This window comes from Lithobates pipiens, unplaced genomic scaffold (assembly GCF_037356315.1).
Source record: "Lithobates pipiens isolate NorthernLeopardFrog02 unplaced genomic scaffold, aLitPip1_a1.2 Scaffold_8, whole genome shotgun sequence".
In the NCBI taxonomy this organism is placed as follows: domain Eukaryota; kingdom Metazoa; phylum Chordata; class Amphibia; order Anura; family Ranidae; genus Lithobates; species Lithobates pipiens.
The window spans coordinates 551,706,146-551,729,174 of record NW_027507903.1 but is presented as its reverse complement, the minus strand read 5'-3'; the positions used below and the strand labels follow the sequence as shown (position 1 = coordinate 551,729,174).

General features: G+C 47.1%; 1 protein-coding gene across 11 annotated transcripts in view; it reads right to left on the bottom strand.

Annotated features, from left to right (window-relative positions):
* LOC143960901 (inositol polyphosphate-5-phosphatase A-like) overlaps nt 1-23,029 on the bottom strand; it is a 107,039-nt gene that overhangs the window by 4,647 nt on the left and 79,363 nt on the right. For all 11 annotated transcript variants that reach the window (XM_077469893.1, XM_077469899.1, XM_077469903.1 and 8 more), the window contains 7 exons: nt 22,469-22,547; nt 22,308-22,379; nt 4,789-4,863; nt 4,609-4,682; nt 3,551-3,662; nt 3,402-3,470; nt 3,253-3,309 (listed from right to left, as the gene is read on the bottom strand). In XM_077469893.1, the coding sequence (XP_077326019.1) occupies nt 3,256-3,309; nt 3,402-3,470; nt 3,551-3,662; nt 4,609-4,682; nt 4,789-4,863; nt 22,308-22,379; nt 22,469-22,547 (535 nt within the window). In that variant the 3' untranslated portion in view covers nt 3,253-3,255. The remainder of the gene's footprint in view (nt 1-3,252; nt 3,310-3,401; nt 3,471-3,550; nt 3,663-4,608; nt 4,683-4,788; nt 4,864-22,307; nt 22,380-22,468; nt 22,548-23,029) is intronic.

Sequence of the window (23,029 nt, the reverse complement as noted above, 5' to 3'; positions counted from 1 at the left end):
TACAGTTGCTGTAGATTTGTCGGCTGTACATCCATGAGGCAAATCTCTCGTTCCACCACATCCCAAAGGTGGTCTTTTGGATTGAGATCTGGTGACTGTGGAGGCGAATGGAGTACAGTGAACTCTTGTCATGTTCAAGAAACCAGTTTGAGATGATCTGAGCTTTGTGACATGGCGCAATACAGTATCCTGCTAGAAGTAGCCTTCAGAAGTTGGGTACACTTTAGTCATAAAGGGATGGACATGGTCCACTCAGGTAGGCTGTGGCATTTAAACAATGCTCAATTGGTACTAGGGGATCCAAAGTGTGCCAAGAAAATATTCCTCACACCATTACACCACCAGCCTGGACCGTTGATACAAGGCAGGATGGATCCATGCTTTCATGTTGTTTGCACCAAATTCTGACCCGACCATCTGAATATCACAGCTGAAATCCAGACTCATCAAACCAGGGAACTTTTTCCAATCTTCTATTGCCAAATTTTGGTGAGCCTGTGCAAATTGTAGCCTCAGTTTCCTGTCCTTAGCTGAAAGGAGTGGCACCTGGTGTGGTCTTCTGCTGCTGTAGCCCATCTGCTTTAAGGTTCGATGTGTTGTGCATTCAGAAATGGTATTCTGCATACCTTGGATGTAACGAGTGGTTATTTGAGTTCCTGTTTTCTTTCTATTATCTTGAACCATTCTGGCCATTCTCCTCTGACCTCTGAGACCAACAATCCATTTTCCTCCACACAACTGCCGCTCCCTGGATATTTTCTCTTTATCAAGTCATTCTCTGTAAATCCTAGAGATAGTTGTGCGTGAAAATCACAATAGATCAACAGTTTTTGAAATACTCAGACCAGCCCGTCTGACAGCAACAACAATGCCACGTTCAAAGTCACTTAAATCCCCTTTCTTCTCCATTCTGATGCTCGGATTAAACTTCAGCAAGTCATCTTCACCACATCTAGATGCCTAAAATCTGTTGCTGCCATGTGATTGGCTGATTAGCAATTTGTGTTACCAAGCATTTGAACAGGTGAACCTAATAAAGTGGCCGGTGAGTGTACATTCAATAGCAGATTGAGAACAGGCAGGTCAACTTGTTTTATGTCAAAAGAGAACATTGTATGTCTCTTCTGTAATAAAAATAAAAAAAGCTGCCCGCTTGCAATTTTTTTGTGAAGGTATAGTTCCACAGTTCTTGAATGTGTAGAATCACTTAAAACTAAAACCACAAAAGCTGACCAACACTTTTTTTTCAACATAGTGAAATTACTATTGTGATAGGCACAAAGTAAATAAAAGCAAATCTACCCCCCCCCCCCCTAAAAAAATACAAAAGTTTAAATATTGCAGCTTACCAGTCCTTAGATTTGGTGGCTGCATTCATTTTTTTTGTGCCTTTTCCTTTATTTTCATTTGGTAATCTGACCAATAAGACGCTTCCTATTTTAGGGTGGTTACACTCAGGCCGCGTACACACGGGCGGATTGTCTGTCCAACTTAGTCCGCTGAACCGTGTTTCAGCAGACAATCCGCTCGTGTGTGGGCTTCAGCGGACTTTTTCAGCGGACAATCTGACGAACAAAGTCTTACGGAATTTCCGTAAGACAGTCCGTTCAAACTTGGTTTTGTCCGTCCAAACTTGGTTTCAGCGGACAGTCCGCTCGTGTGTAGGCAAGTTGGACGGATTAAGTATGGCGCATGCTCAGAAAGGATTTACACGGCCGAAGGTTGCATTGCAGTGTATAGGACGTCGTTTTTCTAGTCCCGTCGTACGTGCTGTACACGTCATCACGCACGCTTTCAGCGGACTGTCTGCTCATCGTGTGTGGTCAAGTCCGTTCATGCAAATTTTGAACGGACTGTCTGTCGGATTGTCTGACAAACTTAGTTGGGCAGACAATCCGCCCGTGTGTACGCGGCCTCACTCTTCCAGTTATCTACGGAGGAGCAGCGTAGTCACCCTTGGCAGCAGCATTGTCACCCTGTGCAGAGGTTGACTTGCAAAACAACTTCTGTATAGAAGTCAATGCAAGTCGCCTGAAGTTGCCCCAAAAATAGTACAGGAACCTTTTTCTAAGTCGGAGCGACTTGAGTCGCTCCTATTAGAACGGTTCCATAGTACAGAACGGAGCGCGACTTGTCAGGCGGCTAAGTTGCCTGACAAGTCGTGGTAGTGTGAACGGGCACTTACTCCTTTTAAAAAGTTACAAAAGTATTTTTTCCTCTTGAGGTTAGCTAAATGAATACATTTTAAAGATTGTAAGCACTCCTGTCAGTGTTAAATGGTTTGTCCAAAGCTTCTAACTGCCACTTTTGCTGGACAGCTTGGTCTGTTAATGTAAGCTAAAAAAATCAGACTTTTTGGTAGGAACAACAGGTGAAAATAAAGGAAAGCAGGCCTCAAATAAAATAAATAAATAAATAAACTAAAGAAGCCACCGCTAGCTAAAGTCTGGTAAGCTGCTATATATTAAGTTATTGTGTCTTGGTTTAGGATATGCTTTAAAGTGGTTGTATACCCCTGATTGTGAGTTTTACCTATAGGTAAGCCTAGAATAAGGCTTACCTATAGGTATTGGAAATACCTCCTAAATGTCTGTTGTGAGGAAACTGACCTCCGTGCCGTAAGCTGCATACTAGTCCATTATGCTTTTACTTTGCAAGGTTTGCTGGAAACAAAAGAGGAAGTAAAACCCATCAGGGTTTACCTATTCTTTAAGCAGAAACTATATATGCAGTAGAAGACTCATTTTTAGTTTGTGTTGCTCATAGTGACGAATCACATTTCTTTGCACTTCGGGAGGAAAAAAGGAAAATCTGTTGGCTGTCACAGACCTGAGGTTATTGTTTCCTAGGAGCATTTGTATGTTAGCTTTGTTGTGAAAAGTGTTAAAGTGATTCTAAAGACTCTGCCTTCTCATTGGCTAAGAGAGCAGCAGGCACCATTGGCTCCCACTTCTGCCAATCAAAGTCAGTGAACCAATGAGGAGAGAAAGGGAGCAGGGCGGAGCTGAAGCCGCGGCTCTGTGTCTGAATGGACACACAGCATGGCGGCTCAGCTCAGGTAACCCCATAGCAAGCTGCCTGCTGTGGGGACATTCGTCAAGGAGGAAGGGGCCAGGAGCTACGGCAAGGGACCCGAGAAGTGGAGGATTGGGGCTGCTCTGTGCAAAACCACTACATAGAGCAGGTAAGTATAACATGCTTGTTATTTTTAAACAAAAGAAATTCAGACTTTAGTATTACTTTAAGTATTACCTGTCAGTTGTCAGGCAGTTCTAATGGTGTCTCCATCTCAAAGTAGAGATACACAGGCTAGAGAGATGGAGGAAGAGCCCATTAGTGTATTTGAAGCACTATACATGCCATGACATATCAATTACATTTTCATTTCATTTCTCTCTCACCTTGTGATCGCCCATACAGACGTCTCCTCCAATCCGCTGATACTTAACACAGTCTTCCCCCTCCTTAACCTGCAGAGAAGAGAAGAGTGAGTAGGAGCAGGGGGAAGAGTTCTGAGGGCAACAGAGAAGAAACTAGACACATTACTAACCTTCTGAATGAGAGCCCGGCCACTGTGAGACATCAAGACACGGTCACACCATGCTGGACATCGTGTACCCATGAACTCTGCAGGTTCTGTAACATTTTCACTGAACGGGTAACTGGGATAAAAATACAGCACAAAATCAGTGTTCCAACAACCAATAACACATTTACAGTATGTCACAAAAGTGAGTACACCCTTCACATTTTTGTAAATATTTTATTATACCGTTTCATGTGACTGAAGTAATTAAACTTTGTGACAATGTAAAGTAGTGAGTGTACAGCTTTTATAACTGTGTAAATTTGCTGTCCCCTCTGAGCACTGACAGGCTGACCCCACCCCCCCCACCCCTACAACCTCTGCAGCAATGCTGGCAGCACTCATACGTCTATTTCCCAAAGACAACCTCTGGATATGACGCTGAGCACATGCACTCAACTTCTTTGGTCGACCATAGCGAGGCCTGTTCTGAGCGGAACCTGGATTTTTAAACCTCTGTATGGTTTTGCCCACCATGCTGCAGCTCAGTTTCTGGGTCTTGGCAATCTTCTTATAGCCTATGCCATCTTTATGTAGAGCAATAATTCTTTTTTTCAGATCCTCGGAGAGTTCTTTGCCATAAGGTGCCATGTTGAACTTCCAGTGACCAGTATGAGAGAGTGAGAGCGATAACACCAAATTTAACACACCTGCTCCCCATTCACACCTGAGACCTTGTAACGCGAATGAGTCACAGGACACTGGGAGGGAAAATGGCTAATTGGGCCCTATTTGGACATTTTCACTTAGGGGTGTACTAACTTTTGTTACCAGCGGTTTAGACATTAATGGCTGTGTGTTGAGTTATTTTGAGGGGACAGCAAATTTACACTGTTATACACGCTGTACACTCACTACTTTACAGTGTAGCAAAGTGTCATTTCTTCAGTGTTGTCACCTGAAAAGACATAATAAAATATCTACAAGATTGCGACGTGTACACTCACTTTTGTGAGATACTGTACTGTGTATTATTTCACATAATAAAAGACATCTGGCAACTGCAGAGAAATAATTCTTACGTGGGCGGGAAAGAGATCTGGACCTCATTCAGCTCATTCAGAAATGGGATTGGCTCGTGGTCAAAGCGCAGCAGCTAGGGACAAAGTCAGCTGGGTAAAATGCAAATCTATATAAAATGTATATAGTACATGTTACTGAACACAGTTCTCCAAATTCTGCTTCTATAACACAAGCCTTACCATATGTTCACTGTCATCCTGAAATATCTTCACATCCTGATATTCAAACCGTTTACACTTCATGAGAAGCTGAACCTGAAGGCAGAGGAAGCGACAGCGACAAGACAGGTCAATAACGGGAGATGGAAAGGGAAAGTCTGTGAAGATTGAAGGACTTAGTGATCACTTAATGAAGAGTTCATGAGTCAATAAGTACGAAGGCCAGAACTGTCCATGTTATGGTATTTTCTGTTATTCCCTGTGAATGGGAAAGCTAGACAATGAAGAAGCAAGTCAGAAAAAGTACAGGTGCCTTTGAACTTTGGCATTGAGGAAAATTCAGTGGATACCAAGGAACACAAGCAGATGAATCCTTCAACAACGCCGACCTTTCACAAGATGACTAGGATGAAGATGTCATATTTTGGAGATATTATGAGAAGAACCAACTCACTGGAAAAGACTATTATGCATGGAAAAGTTTAGGGGGAAAGGAAAAAGAGGATGAGCAGCAATAAGGTGTATGGATACAAAGTTGCAAAGACCTAAAGTGGAACTAAACTCACTATACTTACCTCCTCTCTAATGGTCCGAAGTCTGCGAGGGGTCCCTCTGCAGTGTCAGTATCTTCTCCCTGCCTCCTTCAGGGTACCGGTCCTCGGGCATCTTCATTAGCCAAATCAGGATGACGTAACTCCTGTGCGTGTGTTCAGGAGTCAGTCATCATGGCACACAAGGATCATAACTACAATGTTAGGAAACAACCCGAGAGCCTCTAAATATCTAAAGAATAGCGTTATATGATATACCAACATAATGAATATCATAAAGACCCTTTTTCTCATCCCTAATAATTTAAGTATTTGATAACCAGATCTCGCTTACAGTTAGATCCCACTGGGGGTAGGCGGAAGTAGGCTATCAAAATTGACTCTTGTAACTTCTTATAATTAATTCCTTAATACTTGTTATATATTGATCTATGCAACATGATAAAAGCAATACCAAGTAATTGTAATCATATTTGTTGAAAATTATTCTATCAAAAACCGAATAAAAATGTAAAGTTAAAAAAAAAAATAACTGCAATGTTAGGTACGAGTATTTTATCAACAGATGAAAGTAGACTCTGGACTGCCGCACTCTTCAAAAATAACACCTTTCTTTATTAAAAAATCACATCAAAACACAGCAAACACAGCAGACAAAAAAAGCTGACGTTTAGCACTAGCAGTAGTGCTTACCGTAATCATATTAGCTATGATTAAGCACTACTGCTAGGGCAAAATGTCAGCTTTTTTTGTCTGCTGTGTTTTAATGTGATTTTTTAATAAAGAAAGGTTTTTTTTTTTGAAGAGTGCGGCAGTCCAGAGTCTACCTTCATCTGTTGCTATCAGCAATTGCCAGTACCTGTGGCCTCCGGGCCGAGAGAACAGTTTACTATCTGCATGTGTGCTCCTGGAGCGGTGAGACTCTCTTTTCTCTGCATTACAATTTTAGGAGTATTTTATCGCAGAAAAGAGATTGCAAAAAATAGCCTGCTAGCTCATTAAGCTTTTTAAAAAAAAACCTCTGTTCGACTTCGACTTTCAGACCCAAACAGAAGAAACACTATCAATGCGGGAGTTTACTTGACCTAATGGTATTTATTAATGTTATAACCAATGATAATAATGAGAGAAAATGATTGATGGAAAAGCTGACGTAGGACTCAACAGCACTAAAGCTGACCGCCAGGCAGACATAGAAGACAGATGCACAGTAGGGGATTTTAGCACAGCCTGTGTTTTTAATCTAATTGTGGTTCTAATTTGGAAAGGTTGATAATATATTAATCCATATTATTATCAGAAATGAATGCAGCTCTGTATTCATTAATAATTAATATATTTTGGTAAATGCAATCAGTTCAATTACCTGAATTTGACTTGATATCTGCTTCTTGCAATACACCAGGATTGGGCCTGGGAAAGGGAGGGGCAGGATTGGTAGCCAATCAGGTGTGCTGCATGTAAATGTACTGACATGAATATGTTGATAAGAGAGGGAGCAGAGGGAAGATTTCATCCGCCTGCTGTTGCTCTTTCACTGTCCAGTCATCAGGCATACGCATGCATTTGCAAATGTGTGCAGACTAAACCCCTGTTTTTAACGCATATTGTTAGACAGGTTAATTGGTTGTCTGTGGGCTGGTGGTAAGTAAAGCTTGTATTTTTCCTCGGTTTATCCTTGGGTTTGTTTGTATCTGAGAGTGGAGAAAGGACCACACAGAATTTCTTGTACAGTTTATAATTGAGAGCAATAACATTGATTTAGTAAAGGCAAAAAGCTCTGCACTAGAAGTGCACTGCAAGTGCAGTTGTTTTAGATCTGAGAGAAAGCTGTAAAATGAGGGGAAGCTCTGCTTATTTCTATCATATAATCATGTACAAGCAAAAATGCAGTTTTTTTATTTTCCTTGCATGTTCACCTCAGAACTAGAGCAAGTGCACAGACTATTTATCTTTAATAAATCATCCCCATTGTGTAATTTGCCTAGCTGTGGTGTGTGGCAGTAGTGATGGACGAACTTCCGACGGGACGTTTCGCGAACGCGAAACGCGAACGGACACAAACGTTCGCGAAAACGACCGTTCGCCGCGGGCTCCATTGACTTCAATGGGAGGCGAATTTCGCAAACCTTTAGGTCGAATTTGCGGCCACGGGGTAATTATTAGGGGGTAGCACGTAGTCCCACCACCTGGACAATAGCATAATACATGTATGAGGTGAATTTGGGATCGATAACTACAAGCATTTTTTTTTTATTTGGGAAATTGTTCTGACAATTCAGGACTATGGAGCTAATGAAGGCAATGGAGGAGAGGGAAGGTCAGGGACCAGGGTAGGCAAACAAGAGGGTGCAGGAGATACAGAGCACTGACAGCAGCACCGTAATACAGAGCACTGACATCAGCACCGTGACATACAGCGCTGACAGCAGCTCCGTGACATACAGCGCTGACAGCAGCTCCGTGACATACAGCGCTGACAGCAGCTCCGTGACATACAGCGCTGACAGCAGCTCCGTGACATACAGCGCTGACAGCAGCTCCGTGACATACAGCGCTGACAGCAGCACCGTGACATACAGCGCTGACAGCAGCTCCGTGACATACAGCGCTGACAGCAGCTCCGTGACATACAGCGCTGACAGCAGCTCCGTGACATACAGCACTGACAGCAGCTCCGTGACATACAGCGCTGACAGCAGCTCCGTGACATACAGCGCTGACAGCAGCACCGTGACATACAGCGCTGACAGCAGCTCCGTGACATACAGCGCTGACAGCAGCTCCGTGACATACAGCGCTGACAGCAGCTCCGTGACATACAGCGCTGACAGCAGCTCCGTGACATACAGCGCTGACAGCAGCTCCGTGACATACAGCGCTGACAGCAGCTCCGTGACATACAGCGCTGACAGCAGCTCCGTGACATACAGCGCTGACAGCAGCTCCGTGACATACAGCGCTGACAGCAGCTCCGTGACATACAGCGCTGACAGCAGCTCCGTGACATACAGCGCTGACAGCAGCTCCGTGACATACAGCGCTGACAGCAGCTCCGTGACATACAGCGCTGACAGCAGCACCGTAAGCAGCCCCAGGAGGAAGTCAGCACAGCACAGGGATGGTGTGATCCCCTCATAATAAGAACCCCCAGGAGGAAGTCAGCACAGCACAGGGATGGTGGGAGCCCCTCATAATAAGAACACCCAGGAGGAAGTCAGCACAGCACAGGGATGGTGGGAACCCCTCATAATAAGCAGCCCCAGTAGAAATATGACACCGCTCAACCTCTTCAAAGAGGAGGGTAGGGGCATATAGTACGGTGTGCTTTTTTGGGTCAGGGAAGTGAGCCAAATGAATTAAGAAGGTCTGTGTGCTTGATTCCAAAAATTGTTTATAGACATATACATGGTCTACTGATCACATGTGTTGAATTCCTCCGAGATCCATGCCTCATTCATTTTTAGAAATGTGAGGTAGTTAACACTGTGGTGAGCTAGGCGAGTACGCTTATCGGTCACAATCCCCCCTGCTGCGCTGAACGTCCTTTCGGACAGGACACTGGATGAGGGGCAAGCCAACAGTTCGATTGCAAATTGGGCAAGCTCTGGCCAGAGGTCAAGCCTGCCCACCCAGTAGTCTAGGGGTTCATCACTCCTCAGAGCGTCCACATCGGCCGTTAACCCAATGTAGTCGGACACCTGACGGTCTAGGCGTTCCCTGATGCTGGATCCGGATGACACCTGTCGATGGGTCGGCTGAAAGAATGACCTCATATCCGAAGTCACCAACACATCTTCAAACCGGCCTCTTCTTGCAGGCGCTGTTGGATTGGTACCCGCAAATCCTTCTCTGGGAGTGGGAATTGCTCCTCTGCCAGCGCACGCAAAAGCAGAATGCAGCATTTCTCGAAGCAAGGCCTGGAAGTGCTGCATTCTGACAGCCCTCTGCGACGGCGGTAACATTTCCGCCATTTTGTGTTTGTACCGGGGGTCTAAGTACGTTGCCACCCAGTACTGGTCCTTGACCCTCATGCTTTTTATACGGGGGTCCCTATTAAAACACTGGAGCATGAAGGCCCCCATTTGCACTAAAGTGGAAGCGGTGTGGTGGCCTGGCTCCTGCTCATCATCCAGGATAATGTCGTCCTCTTCATTCTCCTCTCCCCATCCTCGCACAACAGGGATCCCAGAAAGGTTTAAAGCATGCTCTTCTTGCTCCTGCTCATCCGCCCCGGCACCATCCTCCTCTGACTCCTCATCAGACTCCTGTTGTTGACTTGTCTCAGATAGAGTAGCCCCCCCTGGGAATTCATCCAGCATTGCGACTTCCTCATCTTCCCGCTCCTGCTCCTCCACAGCCTGATCAATGACACGACGCAATGCACGCTCCAGAAAGAAGGCATAAGGTACCATGTCACTGATGGCGCCATGGCTGCGACTGACCAGTTTGGTGATCTCCTCAAATGGCCGCAGAAGTCTGCATGTGTCGCGCATGAGCAGCCACTGGCGCGGTGAAAAAAAACCCAGCTCCCCAGAACCGTTTCTTTCGCAGAGTTCATACAGGTAGACGTTAACTGCACGTTTCTGCTGGAGCAGCCTATCAAGCATATAGAAGGTTGAGTTCCATCGCGTCGGGCAATCGCAAATAAGACGTCTGACCGGCAGATGGTGTCGCCGCTGAATGTCAGCAAGGCGAGCCATGGCCGTGTAAGATCTTCTGAAATGGGCCGAGATTTTCCTTGCCTGCCGCAAGATGTCCTGGACCCCAGGGTATTTGACAAGGAATCGCTGCACGACCAAGTTTAAGACGTGTGCCATGCACGGCACGTGCGTGATTTTGCCCTGTTTCAATGCGCTAAGCAGATTGGCACCGTTGTCACACACCACTTTACCAACTGTCAAATTGAGCGGTGTTAGCCACTCATCTGCCTGTGAACGCAAAGCTGAAAGGAGTGCCGGGCCAGTGTGGCTCTTTGCTTCCAGGCACAACAGACGCAGCACGGCATGGCAACGTCTCACCTGGCATGTGGAATAGGTTCTGGGGAGCTTGGGCGGTGCAGTGGAAGAGACGCTAGCAGCGGAAAAGGAGGAGGCAGCTGAGGAGGAGAGGGAGGAGGATGGAGTAGGAGGAGGAGAAGAAGAGTCAGGCCTGCATGCAATCCGTGGCGGTAAAACCAAATCTACACGGGTGCCACGGGTTACATGCTTGACGGCCGTCAGAAGGTTCACCCAGTGGGCAGTAAAACTGATATACCTTCCCTGCCCGTGTTTGCTAGACCACGTGTCTGTGGTCAGATGTATCTTGGCACCGACACTGTGTGCCAGAGATACATTCACTTGCCGCTGAACATGGCCATATAGCTCTGGGATGCCCTTCTCTGAGAAATACTTCCTTCCTGGGACCTTCCATTGTGGTGTTCCAATGGCCACAAATTTGCGAAAGGCCTCCGAGTCCACCAGTTTATATGGCAGTAGTTGGCGGGCTATGAGTTCTGACAAGCCAGCCGCCAACCGTTGGGCAAGAGGGTTATCCGGCGTCATCATTTTTTTACGCTCAAACATTAGGCCCACGGAAGCCTGCCTTTTTGCAGAAAAATGTGAGCTTGGCGTGATGGAAGGTGGAGTGGAGGACAATTGTGAGGAGAGAGGAGAAGGAGAAGTAGAAGACGAGGCTGGACGGTGAGAGCCTGCAGTGTGGCTTTGTGTGTTCCGTTGCTCCCACTGGGCTCGGTGATGGCTGCTCATGTGCCTTCTTAAGGCGGTCGTCCCTAGGTGAGTATTGGGCTTACCGCGACTAACGCGTTGACTGCAAAGATTGCAGATGGCAACGCTATTGTCAGCAGCGGACACGTTAAAAAAAGCCCACACTGCGGAGCCATGTGCCGGTGTCCTGGGAGCGCCAGATGTGACCGTACATGGTCGATGACTCGCTCCTGATACATTTGCAGTCTGCTTTGTCCCTGCTGTGCAATGTAAGTCATTGCTGCTTCTCCTCCCTATCTGCTGGTCCATATCTCCCTCTGAACTCCCCTCCTCTTCCTCTCTTGTGGGCACCCACGTGACATCACTAGACACGTCATCATCAACGTCACCTTCCCCACCGCTATAAGTAGAGTAGGCAGCAACACCGGGGACCAACCTCCTCCTTGGGCTGATCTGGGTACTGGCGTCAGACTGCTGAGTAGCGCTTGTTGCTACCTCCTCTTCCTGATCCAATACCAAGAGTGGCTGCGCATCAGAAATGTCCTCTTGATATGGATCGGAAAATAATTCCAGTGACTCAAGCGGAAGGTATGTGGTGGTGGTGGTGGTGGTCGTGTTGTTGGTGGTAGTGTCTTTGGGGGTGCACATAGCAGAGAGTGAAGAAGAGGGTGCAGATCGAGAGGATGAGGAGGGTGCAGAAGAGTAAGGCTGAGCGAGCCACTCAACCAAGTCTGGTGCATCCTTTAAAGTAATTGAACGCACCTTCTGCAACTTCCCACTTTGGCTCAAGCCTGTTGCTCCTGCCCTACCCCTACCACCCCTGCGGAAGGGCCTGCCTCTTCCTCTGCATGTCATTTTTTAAATGACCCTGTGACAAAACTCTTAGTCCCTATACCGCTGAAGGACTGCTGCAGTATAGGTGAGCGGTCAGCAGTGGTGCACGTCAACCCTATCTATTGTGGACCTATAGCGGTCCTTACAGAACAGCAGACTGTACCGCACTCAAGCCTATGTACCGTAGCACCCTATACCAAGTTACCAGTCCTTATAAGAACTTTTGTGGACCAAGCAGGTTGTGTATTAGTGTTTAGCAGACTGTACGTCAGTCCCTATACCGCTGAAGGACTGCTGCAGTATAGGGCAGCGGTCAGCAGTGGTGCACGTCAACCCTATCTATTGTGGACCGATAGCGGTCCTTACAGAACAGCAGACTGTACCGCACTCAAGCCTATGTACCGTAGCACCCTATACCAAGTTACCAGTCCTTATAAGAACTTTTGTGGACCAAGCAGGTTGTGTATTAGTGTTTAGCAGACTGTACGTCAGTCCCTATACCGCTGAAGGACTGCTGCAGTATAGGGCAGCGGTCAGCAGTGGTGCACGTCAACCCTATCTATTGTGGACCGATAGCGGTCCTTACAGAACAGCAGACTGTACCGCACTCAAGCCTATGTACCGTAGCACCCTATACCAAGTTACCAGTCCTTATAAGAACTTTTGTGGACCAAGCAGGTTGTGTATTAGTGTTTAGCAGACTGTACGTCAGTCCCTATACCGCTGAAGGACTGCTGCAGTATAGGGCAGCGGTCAGCAGTGGTGCACGTCAACCCTATCTATTGTGGACCGATAGCGGTCCTTACAGAACAGCAGACTGTACCGCACTCAAGCCTATGTACCGTAGCACCCTATACCAAGTTACCAGTCCTTATAAGAACTTTTGTGGACCAAGCAGGTTGTGTATTAGTGTTTAGCAGACTGTACGTCAGTCCCTATACCGCTGAAGGACTGCTGCAGTATAGGGCAGCGGTCAGCAGTGGTGCACGTCAACCCTATCTATTGTGGACCGATAGCGGTCCTTACAGAACAGCAGACTGTACCGCACTCAAGCCTATGTACCGTAGCACCCTATACCAAGTTACCAGTCCTTATAAGAACTTTTGTGGACCAAGCAGGTTGTGTATTAGTGTTTAGCAGACTGTACGTCAGTCCCTATACCGCTGAAGGACTGCTGCAGTATAGGGCAGCGGTCAGCAGTGGTGCACGTCAACCCTATCTATTGTGGACCGATAGCGGTCCTTACAGAACAGCAGACTGTACCGCACTCAAGCCTATGTACCGTAGCACCCTATACCAAGTTACCAGTCCTTATAAGAACTTTTGTGGAACAAGCAGGTTGTGTGTTAGTGATTAGCAGACTGTACGTCAGTCCCTATACCGCTGAAGGACTGCTGCAGTATAGGGCAGCGGTCAGCAGTGGTGCACGTCAACCCTATCTATTGTGGACCGATAGCGGTCCTTACAGAACAGCAGACTGTACCGCACTCAAGCCTATGTACCGTAGCACCCTATACCAAGTTACCAGTCCTTATAAGAACTTTTGTGGAACAAGCAGGTTGTGTGTTAGTGATTAGCAGACTGTACGTCAGTCCCTATACCGCTGAAGGACTGCTGCAGTATAGGTGAGCGGTCAGCAGTGGTGCACGTCAACCCTATCTATTGTGGACCGATAGCGGTCCTTACAGAACAGCAGACTGTACCGCACTCAAGCCTATGTACCGTAGCACCCTATACCAAGTTACCAGTCCTTATAAGAACTTTTGTGGACCAAGCAGGTTGTGTATTAGTGTTTAGCAGACTGTACGTCAGTCCCTATACCGCTGAAGGACTGCTGCAGTATAGGGCAGCGGTCAGCAGTAGTGCACGGCAACCCTATGTATTGTGGACCGATAGCGGTCCTTACAGAACAGCAGACTGTAACGCACTCAGGCCTATGTACCGTAGCACCCTATACCAAGTTACCAGTCCTTATAAGAACTTTTGTGGACCAAGCAGGTTGTGTGTTAGTGATTAGCAGACTGTACGTCAGTCCCTATACCAATGAAGGACTGCTGCAGTATAGGGCAGCGGTCAGCAGTAGTGCACGGCAACCCTATGTATTGTGGACCGATAGCGGTCCTTACAGAACAGCAGACTGTAACGCACTCAGGCCTATGTACCGTAGCACCCTATACCAAGTTACCAGTCCTTATAAGAACTTTTGTGGAACAAGCAGGTTGTGTGTTAGTGATTAGCAGACTGTACGTCAGTCCCTATACCGCTGAAGGACTGCTGCAGTATAGGTGAGCGGTCAGCAGTGGTGCACGTCAACCCTATCTATTGTGGACCGATAGCGGTCCTTACAGAACAGCAGACTGTACCGCACTCAAGCCTATGTACCGTAGCACCCTATACCAAGTTACCAGTCCTTATAAGAACTTTTGTGGACCAAGCAGGTTGTGTATTAGTGTTTAGCAGACTGTACGTCAGTCCCTATACCGCTGAAGGACTGCTGCAGTATAGGGCAGCGGTCAGCAGTAGTGCACGGCAACCCTATGTATTGTGGACCGATAGCGGTCCTTACAGAACAGCAGACTGTAACGCACTCAGGCCTATGTACCGTAGCACCCTATACCAAGTTACCAGTCCTTATAAGAACTTTTGTGGAACAAGCAGGTTGTGTGTTAGTGATTAGCAGACTGTACGTCAGTCCCTATACCGCTGAAGGACTGCTGCAGTATAGGTGAGCGGTCAGCAGTGGTGCACGTCAACCCTATCTATTGTGGACCGATAGCGGTCCTTACAGAACAGCAGACTGTACCGCACTCAAGCCTATGTACCGTAGCACCCTATACCAAGTTACCAGTCCTTATAAGAACTTTTGTGGACCAAGCAGGTTGTGTATTAGTGTTTAGCAGACTGTACGTCAGTCCCTATACCGCTGAAGGACTGCTGCAGTATAGGGCAGCGGTCAGCAGTAGTGCACGGCAACCCTATGTATTGTGGACCGATATCGGTCCTTACAGAACAGCAGACTGTAACGCACTCAGGCCTATGTACCGTAGCACCCTATACCAAGTTACCAGTCCTTATAAGAACTTTTGTGGAACAAGCAGGTTGTGTGTTAGTGATTAGCAGACTGTACGTCAGTCCCTATACCGCTGAAGGACTGCTGCAGTATAGGTGAGCGGTCAGCAGTGGTGCACGTCAACCCTATCTATTGTGGACCGATAGCGGTCCTTACAGAACAGCAGACTGTACCGCACTCAAGCCTATGTACCGTAGCACCCTATACCAAGTTACCAGTCCTTATAAGAACTTTTGTGGACCAAGCAGGTTGTGTATTAGTGTTTAGCAGACTGTACGTCAGTCCCTATACCGCTGAAGGACTGCTGCAGTATAGGGCAGCGGTCAGCAGTAGTGCACGGCAACCCTATGTATTGTGGACCGATAGCGGTCCTTACAGAACAGCAGACTGTAACGCACTCAGGCCTATGTACCGTAGCACCCTATACCAAGTTACCAGTCCTTATAAGAACTTTTGTGGACCAAGCAGGTTGTGTGTTAGTGATTAGCAGACTGTACGTCAGTCCCTATACCAATGAAGGACTGCTGCAGTATAGGGCAGCGGTCAGCAGTAGTGCACGGCAACCCTATGTATTGTGGACCGATAGCGGTCCTTACAGAACAGCAGACTGTAACGCACTCAGGCCTATGTACCGTAGCACCCTATACCAAGTTACCAGTCCTTATAAGAACTTTTGTGGAACAAGCAGGTTGTGTGTTAGTGATTAGCAGACTGTACGTCAGTCCCTATACCGCTGAAGGACTGCTGCAGTATAGGTGAGCGGTCAGCAGTGGTGCACGTCAACCCTATCTATTGTGGACCGATAGCGGTCCTTACAGAACAGCAGACTGTACCGCACTCAAGCCTATGTACCGTAGCACCCTATACCAAGTTACCAGTCCTTATAAGAACTTTTGTGGACCAAGCAGGTTGTGTATTAGTGTTTAGCAGACTGTACGTCAGTCCCTATACCGCTGAAGGACTGCTGCAGTATAGGGCAGCGGTCAGCAGTAGTGCACGGCAACCCTATGTATTGTGGACCGATAGCGGTCCTTACAGAACAGCAGACTGTAACGCACTCAGGCCTATGTACCGTAGCACCCTATACCAAGTTACCAGTCCTTATAAGAACTTTTGTGGAACAAGCAGGTTGTGTGTTAGTGATTAGCAGACTGTACGTCAGTCCCTATACCGCTGAAGGACTGCTGCAGTATAGGTGAGCGGTCAGCAGTGGTGCACGTCAACCCTATCTATTGTGGACCGATAGCGGTCCTTACAGAACAGCAGACTGTACCGCACTCAAGCCTATGTACCGTAGCACCCTATACCAAGTTACCAGTCCTTATAAGAACTTTTGTGGACCAAGCAGGTTGTGTGTTAGTGATTAGCAGACTGTACGTCAGTCCCTATACCAATGAAGGACTGCTGCAGTATAGGGCAGCGGTCAGCAGTAGTGCACGGCAACCCTATGTATTGTGGACCGATAGCGGTCCTTACAGAACAGCAGACTGTAACGCACTCAGGCCTATGTACCGTAGCACCCTATACCAAGTTACCAGTCCTTATAAGAACTTTTGTGGAACAAGCAGGTTGTGTGTTAGTGATTAGCAGACTGTACGTCAGTCCCTATACCGCTGAAGGACTGCTGCAGTATAGGTGAGCGGTCAGCAGTGGTGCACGTCAACCCTATCTATTGTGGACCGATAGCGGTCCTTACAGAACAGCAGACTGTACTGCACTCAGGCCTATGTACCGTAGCACCCTATACCAAGTTACCAGTCCTTATAAGAACTTTTGTGGACCAAGCAGGTTGTGTGTTAGTGATTAGCAGACTGTACGTCAGTCCCTATACCAATGAAGGACTGCTGCAGTATAGGGCAGCGGTCAGCAGTAGTGCACGGCAACCCTATGTATTGTGGACCGATAGCGGTCCTTACAGAACAGCAGACTGTACTGCACTCAGGCCTATGTACCGTAGCACCCTATACCAAGTTACCAGTCCTTATAAGAACTTTTGTGGACCAAGCAGGTTGTGTATTAGTGTTTAGCAGACTGTGCGTCAGTCCCTATACCGCTGAAGGACTGCTGCAGTATAGGGCAGCGGTCAGCAGTAGTGCACGGCAACCCTATGTATTGTGGACCGATAGCGGTCCTTACAGAACAGCAGACTGTACCGCACCCAAGCCTATGTACCGTAGCACCCTAGACAGACCAAGTTACCAGTCCTGATAAAGAGCTTTGTGGAACAAGTGAGTTGTGAATGATTAGCAGACTGCAGCAGAAGGGCAGCAGTCAAGTATAATATTCTTTCTATATTTGGAAGAAAGAATATTATACGTGTACAAGCCTATTACCGTACCACTGATACCAGTCCTGAAAAGAACCTTTGTGGAACTAATAGTAACAGCAAGTCTTTAAAATTATCCTCACTGCCTGACACACTGCTTCCTGCCTGTCCCTATACAAATTGGCAAAAAAGAGTAGGCTGGAACGATTAGCTGGAACAGCTCTTTTGTGGACCTGATAGTAACAGCTAATGATGATGATGATGATGATGATGAAGAAAGACTAATCTGGCTGAGCTGTCCCTAAAATAGCAGCATACAGCGCTCTGTCCCTTTATCTAAACTGACAAAAGAAACTCAGGCTGCTGACCTAACACCTATACCAGTCCTGAAAAGAACTTTTGTGTACCAAATAGCTAGCGTTTTCTCTGTCCCTACTCCACACAGGATCCTTTCCCTACAGTGACAGAAGAAAGAATGTAAAATGGCCACCGGATCGGGTGTATTTATAGGTTAGGGGGAATGTCCAAGTGTCCATGAGCTGTCATGTCTCAATTGGTTGTCCTGTAACACATGATAAACGTGTCACGAAAGGTTAAAGTTCTTGTATACATTAAACACGTAAGTCCGCCGGGGCGAACGACGGAAAAAGGCGTTCGAACCCGCGGACGGCGAAAGTCGGAAATTCGCCGCGAAACGACCGCCGGGCGAACCGTTCGGCCATCACTATGTGGCAGGTCTGTGTAACTCTCAGAACAGACAAAAACACAAATCCTTTCACAGGTAAAACAGCTCTGATATACACATTTTATGGGTGTATTTATCAGTTTGCCTGCAGTTTAGCTTAAGGCTCCATGCACACAAGCTTATTTGTAGGCCTTATGCCCACGGGCGTTTTAAAACGAGCTGTAAAGCTAGTATCGACGCCAGGAAAAAAAGCACCATTAAAAACTTTTATCCGCATTTTGCATTGGTGTCAATGTACATTTAGCCGCACTAGTTTTCAGCTGCATTTCTCCGTCTTTATTCAAAATCTATGGTTCCCTATGGGAGCCCACTGATTCGAATAGAAATCACACCAAAAGTCGGATCAAGATGATCCAACTTGCGGTGCGCCTTGTGTGATGAGAATCTCGAAGGGGAACTCCACCAAAAATTTGAGTGAGGTTCCCCCGCAAGATCTATACCAGACCCTTATCCGAGCATGCAGCCCGGCAGGCCAGGAAAGGGGGGTCTTCTTGCTCTTTTGCTGGCTATTCTCCCAATGCTATCTTCTGGGGTAATGCTGGGTCCGCCAAGTGCAATGACTTATATTGTAATGGGGCGGGGCTACCCAATGACATAAGTTGGAAGCCACGCCCATTGTGATGTGACCGCCCAAGGCCCCGCCCATCCATATCAGGCTCTTTCAAGTCTGGTACAGATGTGAAAGCGGAGTTCCGCTAGAAAAAAAAAATGAAGTCAGCAGCTACAAATACTGCAGCTGCTGACTTTTAAAATAAGGACACTTACCTGTCCAGGGTGCCTGTGATGTCCTCACCTGAAGCCGACCCATCCTTTGGCTCCCAGGTGGAGGCGCTGGCATCTTTAGTGAGGGGATCAGGAAGTGAAGCCTTGCGGCTTCACAGCTTGGTTCCCTACTACGCATGCGTGAGTTGCGTTGCACGTCTTGACTGGTCCCTGCTGTATTCTGGGACCTGTGTGCCTCCCAGAAGACAGCGGGGGACGGAGGAGGGGCCGGACATGGCATAGATCACTGCAGATTCTGTATCAGACAGGTATCTGCTCCACCCTGAAAGGTGCCAAATGTGACACCAAAGGGGGAGAGGAACCAGATAAGCGGAAGTTCCATTTTTGGGTGGAACTCTGCTTTAAGGGAAACCCCAAGCCACATAGTTATTTATACTACACTTTTTTTGGTGAATACTCATTCTCATGGGGGGGGGGACGGGATCTGGAACCCCCCTTGTTAAAGGGGGCTTCCAGATTCCGATAATCCCCCCGCCCGCAGACCCCCATAACCACCGGCCAGGGTTGTGTGAAAGAGGCCTTTGTCCTCATCAATATGGGGACAAGGTGTTACCCCAAAGCACCCCCCCATGTGGCTTGGTATGGTTTGGGATGAGAGGCACCCGCTCGTCCCCCCTTTCATGGCCTACCAGGCTGTATGCTCAGATTTTTTTTAACTTTGGCGTAAGGATCCATACTAGACCTGAAGGGCCTGGCACGGATTGGGGGGGGGGGGGGCACAATGTTTTTTTCTCCATTTTTGATTGCTGGCAATTGTTTAGTTTACATTCAGCTGCTATTTGGAAGCAATACAATAAATTACAGTTGGTTTTCTTTTAAAAACAGCCACAGACTTAGGCTCGGTTCACACAGGGGGCGACAGAACTTGCCGTGCCGCGACCTCAGCAGCGACTTGCAAACGACTTCTGTATAGAAGTCAATGCAAGTCGCCCGAGGTCGCCCAAAAGTAGTACAGGAACCTTTTTTCTAAGTCGGAGCGACTCGAGTCGCTCCTCTTAGAACGGTTCCGTAGTACAGAACGGGGGCGACTTGTCAGGTCGCGGCAAGTCGTGCCGCGTCGTGCCGCCTCCTGTGTGAACCGAGCCTTAGGCTGGCCCTACATTATTAGATTTATTTCATTCAGTCTGTGGTCTGAACAAAAGAAATCTAACAAATTCTTCCATCCACGCTAAATATGCTAGGCTATTGTATTCTGACATCCACTGATGGCAGCTTCATCTGACTCCGTGTAGCCTCTTTTTGATCAAACATTTTCCAACAGGCACCTTTGACAAATATCTATTGAATGATTGACTGTTGTCGAATAAATTGGGGCCAGCAGGGCTGCTCTAGGTTTAGCCAGCATACTAGAGAAGAACCCTTACTCTGTGTGGAAGCCATGGTCTCTTTGCAGAGGTCCATAATGTCCCCTACTAAGTCATAGCTCTCCAATCAGTAAAAGACGTGCATATATGGAAAGAGCACAACATCACTAAATCAATTTGGACTCTTATTTTTTTGGTCTGGCGCTCCTTTCATATATGCACGTCTTTTCCTGGTAACCTGCTGGAGTACCCACAGTAGGGTAGCCTTGCCTGTTGTGAGCAACCTAACCTAAGCAAGTGGGCTCTTCAAACGTTGCTTGCCCTCTCACTACCATGTTTAAACTCATAGCAAAGTCCCAGTGCCTCTTGGATGTCCTTATTTTTTCACTGAACTCTCCACTCAGTAGGAAGCATGAGCATTGCTCATTGCAGAGCTTCCGATCTGCAATATAGAGGGCATGTCAGACCTCTGCAAAGAGACTGCTGCTTTCACACAGAGAGCAATGGTCAAACTCTGTAGCTGTTGGCAGGGAACAGACCTGTCTACTCGGCACCATGTGTCACGATGCATCTGGAACGCATTTGGCAGATTTAAAACTGAAAGTTTATTTGGGCTTTAATAATATGGGGGAGGGGGGGTGTAGAGCTTGCGCTAGGTTAAAGCCACAGATACTCTAAAACAACCATCTCCTATTTGTATAAAACAGGGGTGCCCAAACTTTTGAAGAGCGAGGGCCACTTAAGCAACTTGGTAACCAGTCGTGGGCCACAATGAGCGGAGCGGTGGATGGCATGTCCGTGTCCACTCTGCATCTGGAGAGCAGACACGGACGCAGCCCACTTTTTAGCGGATCGTATTGGAGGTAGAACACAAGTCGGTTTATGTCTGCCACTACTTAGAGGTAAATGTAGGGTCCAATTGGTCGGACTGTCGGAACTGACCGCGTGAAATGGGTCCAAGGTTGCTTTCACACTGATGCGCTGCAGATTACCCGCACCCGGTGAACACAGTGAACCTTTGGCTTTCCTGCATTTTGCAATGGACTTCTATTATATTCTGCAGGTTTGGTGCACTTTCAGAAAGCTCACCAAACTCGCAGGTAATAATAGAAGTCTATGGCTCAGTGCAGGTAATTGCTCTGCACCTACGGATCAGTTTAAAAGCAGCCCAGTAACCACTGCAGAAAAGATATGCCCATATATACACTATGATTATATTAATAAACTGACCTTTAATGACAGTATTCTTTCTATTCTATCCCAGAGCAGGAGGTCGTGGGCCCCATCGGAGGGGTCCGCGGGCCACATGTGGCCCCCGGGCCACTGGTTGGGCACCCCTGGTATAAAGATGTCCATACAACCGATCTTTTGCAATATACTAGTGCACTCTACAGCAAGTGTTGACAATGTATATCGGCAATTGCTGACAAGAGTTTAGCAAAAGGTGTGTACATCAGAAGACTGGCTGAACAGAAATAAAAAACATTTAGCAGGTAAAACAGCAAACATATATCAATTTAAAATGTGGATTTGGCTACTTTCCTTCACTTAAAGCGGAGCTCCACCCTAAAGTGGAGCTTCCGCTCATTGGAACCCTCCCCCCCTCCGGCGCCACAACTGGCACCTTTCAGGGGGGAGGGGGTGCAGGTACCTGTACAGTACAGGTATCTGCACCCACTTCCGGCATAGATATCTGCAGAAGCTACGCCCCTTTCCGCAGAATCTACGCCCCTTTCTGAAGGTCCCCCGCTGTCTGCTGGGAAACACACGGATCCCAGAGACAGCGGGGACCAACCTTATTGCGCAGCGTGACTCGCGCATGCACAGTAGGGAACCGGGAAATGAAGCCACAAGGCTCCACTTCCTGATTCCCATACCCAAGATGGCGGCGGCAGCACCCCGAGAGACGATCGAGAGATCGGCTTCGGGTGCCGACATCGCGGGCGCACTGGGCGGGTAAGTGTCATTATTTTAAAAGTCAGCAGCTGCAGTATTTGTAGCTGCTGGCTTTAAAAAAAAAAAAAACGGCGGACTCCCGCTTTAACCTTTAAATCTTTAATTTGTAAAGAAAACAACTTATGAACAGAGTGGAATAGGGAAAGAAAAGGAAGCAGAGTGCAACAACAAAGATGTTATCTTGTATACATAGTCCAGTAAAGTACAGATTCAAGTTGATGAGATCAGCATGGCTTGTAGCAGAACGTTGGACAGATGTAGGACTTTGTTAGTAAAATGGTAATTGCATAAAACAGTGTCAGTCTATCAGAGTTAGTGGGACTTACCTCTCCATCTTGTTCATATAGGACAGTTTGTTTGCTTTTTTCTCCCGTGAAACTTGGGGACCAGCCTTGAGCCTGCAGAAACCAACATAAAACACAAACAGTTGATTTTCCCACACAGAACACAGTATACAGAAATACAATATACAATGTCATAAACACACCTGGATTAGGCTTTTTAAATTCAAACGGAAATTAAAATCTCCAAACAGGAAAAATGGTACATTGCAGCCATCCTGTAACCTGAGAAGGAAATGAAATAAAATTGAAGCCATGAACAGAGGAGAGACATAGTTACATAGTTATATAGTTAGTAAGGTTGAATAAAGACACCAGTCCATCCAGTTCAACCTGAGTGTGTGTCTACAATTGTCCCTATCCCTGTACATTGCACACTCACATTGGTCCGTACCCTCAAGGAGCCCACAATCCAAGGTCCCCATTCATATACTAGGGCCAATTTGGGACAGAAGCCAATTAACCTACCTGTGTGTCTTTGGAGTGTGGGAGGAAACCGGAGTACCCGGAGGAAACTCACGGAGGCACAGAGAGAACATGCAAACTCCAGGCAGGTAGTGTCGTGGTTGGGATTCAAACCAGCGACCCTTTTTACTGCTAGGTGAGAGTGCTAACCACTACACCACTGTGCCTCCCTGAGACGTAGAAGAAAAGTTATCACATGCGTCTTGTTGGCTTCCTCCACAATAAAACATCAATTAAAGCAA